Source organism: Pieris rapae, chromosome 6 (assembly GCF_905147795.1).
Source record: "Pieris rapae chromosome 6, ilPieRapa1.1, whole genome shotgun sequence".
Taxonomy (NCBI): domain Eukaryota; kingdom Metazoa; phylum Arthropoda; class Insecta; order Lepidoptera; family Pieridae; genus Pieris; species Pieris rapae.
Window position 1 is genome coordinate 7,617,481 of NC_059514.1, and position 4,131 is coordinate 7,621,611.

Genomic DNA, 4,131 nt, shown 5'->3' on the forward strand with positions numbered 1-4,131 from the left:
AAAATTGACAAATACCAGTAATATAAATATTGCTTATGCTGTACTGCATAATATAGGTATAGAGAGATGGGATGCTTATGACGATGGCGATCTTGCTGATCAGACACCAGAAGTTGAAGAACACAAAAACAATGAAATATATCCTACCGGTCTAGCATTCCGGCAATCCGTGATTGCCCAATTTAACTACGTTTTTGGTAATAAAGAAAATCAAACAAAACTTATTGTATTTTAATCATTTATTTTCCGATTCTTTTTTTAACTGTAAAGCTTCTAATGATAATTTATTTTTTTGTTAAAGAATCTATTTCTAACTGATTTTTTAATTTTAAATGTTCCATTTCTATCTCATATTTTCTTTTGTTGTTGTCCAACTCTTGCCACAGCAATTTTTTTTAAGGTCCTCAAATGAAGGTTTATTTTTTCTGCTTGCTGATTGACTTTTAGTGGTGACTTCAACACTGGTTTCCGTCAACCCAGCTTCTTCAGTCCAGTTGCGGCTTGTTCCCGGCTGATTTACATATTTAAATGTGGCATCTATAGTGGACGCTCTTGCCCTCTTTGGTCTCCAGCTTTCACTATTATTGTCATGATCAGTACCAGCTAAAAAAGTAAACAGTCTAATAAGTAAACATTTAGGAATGTCTTTTATTGGCTAAGATAACCATTAAATTTTTGCCGCGGGCTTATACCTAATTAGTGAATGAAGTGTATGAAGATCTTTGTATTTATCTTACAGCATATTGATATTTATAGATAGTGTAGATACTTACAGTATGTGACACGGTAGAGAAGATGAAATATCTTAGATATTAATATTTTTAGGCAAACGAAAATAACAGATTTGAAGCGAGAGTTGAAGTTAGTTTGAATTTTGTTGTCAACATATGTCACTGCTATAGGGCAGATACGACAAAATAAAAAGTCAAGTAAAACATATGATGGCAAAGTAAATTTTGGGCCATTATTTTTGTTAGGCTTATAGTCAAAGTTTTTGGTAAGTCGTCGATTTCGTGGACTTGAGATAAAGCTAAGCCAACACTCCGAGAGATTCGTAGTTTGCTCTATAAATACCAAATATGACTTAACTCGATAGTTTAGTCTGAGCAAAGTGTAAGTGCGCTCTATAGATCTCGGCATAAGTATTACTGCTTCACCGGACCGTTAAAAAACTTTTGACTTTCCTGGTGTTGGCAGATTTTTTATTTACTGGATTTCATACTTCCTTTACGAAATCGTCCCTAACCCTCGAAATAAAAGACGATGAATTAGTGAATAAATGAATCTAATGTTCCGTTTTAAACATATTATATTAATAGAAATCCATGGATAATGTTCTTAGCCACAGCCCACATAACCTGTTTTACTGTTTTTTACATGAATTTGACAGAATAAATATCTATATTCTAAATAGTATTTCAGTAAAGCCTATTAATTACTATAACATAATACTAAGTCGACATTTCAAATTAATTTAGCTAGTATAAGTTTTTTAGGTTAAACAAGTATATTTATCACTTTAAGGGCCTATAAATCCTAATTAAAAATTTATTCTTTCTCGAGTTGACTGAAGCACAATGAAATGAAAAATTTAAGTCCCAAGGTTATTTATTATACGTTGACTTGACATAAATTGTACAGCGAATAATCATTATTTAGTTTAATTTCTTCAAGTTATTTTTATAGGCGATTTTTTCAACTGATATTTATAGTCCGATCTTGTTAAATATTTAGATTTAAAAATAAGGATATTAATATTTTAAATTTATTTATATGAACGTTTGAATGTTAGGCAAAAGGTAATAACAATATTCTCCTTATTTAATTTAAACATTACGATATTTTCAAATCAAAACACTCGAGATTCCCAATTTATTTTATATTTCCGTCACGGAATCGAAAAAACTCGTATATTGAGTAAGAAACCGCACTGATTGCACAAAGGGGTCCCGTGGGGTCGAATTATCGTCACGTCCCAAACCCCACTTCGTTAGACCATGTCTGATGACGTGTTATCCAGATCCGTATCCATAGAGAGACAAATCAATAAAATATATTTAATTAATATTATAAAGCTGCAGAGATATTCTGAAGTATTTCCGAACCAATTCAACTAAGGGTCCTTCAAGAAAAGAGCGTACCAATTCTTAAAAGGCCGGCAACGCACTCGCGAGCCCTCTGGCAGTGAGAGTGTCCATGGGCGGCGGTATCACTTAACATCAGGTGAGCCTCCTGCCCCTTTGCCAAAAAAAAAGGGTTTGTTTAGATAGTGCAAGAAGGTCCTTCGCTTTTGTGTCATCAATCTAGGAAGAGTATACAGGGTGGTCTTATAGCTCAGCTCCGGTTGTTTCTTTTTCTTCTTTTCAGGAACTTACTGTTTACCATTATGTCCAACACGCTTCGCCCGTCTTAACGAAGGTGAACTACGAACAACGGTTACTATAGCATAATGATTATAGCTAATCGGTATGTGTATCTTGTAGGTGTAGACAACAGTACTATTATATATAGTACCATGGAACTTGTGTATGTGTGATGACGTCTGTAACCTATGTAGAAAACAACAACCTAACGCGTTATCAGTGTGTGAATGGCTTTTGAGTTTATACTGTCTGTATCAAAAGCCTTACATGCATCTAATAGAAAAAAAACGTTGTCTTCCGCTTATATTAAGATTAAATTTAATTTGCATTTAATAATAACCGACGTTCGTAAATGTTAATCAGGTTACATATATATATAATATATAAATAATCTTTCATTTTTTTCTATAATAGTGAGATTATTTAGAGATTTTTACTAAGAGATCTAGTACGCTTTATACTATAGTCAAAGTATCTTACGAAGATTCTCAAGTCTATACAGTCTATAAAAATCTGCCAGTGCGACCTTGCATTTCTTTCCTAGGTCACCCTAACAAATAAATGTTGATTGCACAAAGCCCTCAGCTCAATCCCTCTGATTGCATAGTTGATTTGAGCTCTTGACAGCAAAACTATAACTAAATCTGTTTTTTACTGAAACTGTATCATATTTTATATCTGCACATACTTATTAATAAAATAATTATTATTTATAATGTGAAAATTTGGGGCTAAAAACAAGATTTTTAGTTGATTCATTAAATACCATTACTACAGCTTGTTGTTAGAGGGTCTGTTACCTAGGTAACACTAAAAATATTTAGAAAATGAAAAACGGTTAATGTTAAGTTGCAAATACTTTTATTGCATTTCGAAGTAACCTTTGTTCCTCTCTACACATCGTCGCATTCGATGGAACCACTGAGAAAAGCAGTGGGCTCATTCTTGCTTAGGGGTTTCTTATATGGCATTTTCGTCGAGTCTTAGCTCTAGTTCTTGGTAATAAATTAAAAAAGTGTAACAAGAGTTTTAGATTTGCCGCCAATTCACAAAAAAGGTTATCAAAGAGTTCTAAAATTTAAATTCATAAAAAGTTTTCAATAGCACTGTTTCTGACTGGCCAGTTCTAAAGACTTTCAGTGTTACCCACATATTATGTCTTAATTTTATATGATCATAGTATTCTTACATGCACCTAACACTCTGAAGACTTCCATGTTATATATTAATATTATAATTTGAGTAATAAATATACAGCTGCTCATTAAATTATCTCTTAGTAGAGGACATTGGCACGCTGACTACATCACCTGATTCTTTCACCATTCGGGTGCTATGTCGCTACGGAGATGTAATTGGCCATTTCGGTTGATTTGTTTTGTAAATTATCACGTTTCAAATTACCTTTTCATCGTAAAGGCTTTAAGTATGTTTAATGGTAGATTAATACTGGTATAACACGGCAAGAAAGTTAAATAACTGATAAGCCGTCAACTAATTTAAGAAAGCATAAGACTAGCGAGAATTTTTTAGACCCTTAAGCGTAAGTAACATTAAACTCTGTATAAACATTTATACGAGTGTAAGAAAAAAATATAAACGAGAGAAATTCAAGATAACTTTTATAAAATGTAAACGAATTTTTATAGTCTTTATGAACTAAAATTAGGCAGCAGGTGCTCGAAATAATTATGTATTCAAAAGGGCTTCTAATTAATATTGCGGTATTTAATTAGCCAGCCTTTGTATAAAGCGAACATATTATTGC

At 32.5% G+C, this 4,131-nt stretch overlaps 1 protein-coding gene across 1 annotated transcript; it reads right to left on the reverse strand.

Annotated features, from left to right (window-relative positions):
- Positions 1-343: 343 nt before the first annotated feature.
- On the reverse strand, positions 344-1,144 carry LOC123689291. Its single transcript, XM_045628700.1, has 2 exons — positions 774-1,144; positions 344-603 (listed from the first exon to the last, which is right to left on the reverse strand). The coding sequence occupies exons 1-2, from the start codon at positions 1,138-1,140 to the stop codon at positions 344-346; spliced, it is 627 nt and encodes a 208-aa protein (XP_045484656.1). The 5' UTR covers positions 1,141-1,144.
- Between the last annotated feature and the right edge of the window lie 2,987 nt (positions 1,145-4,131).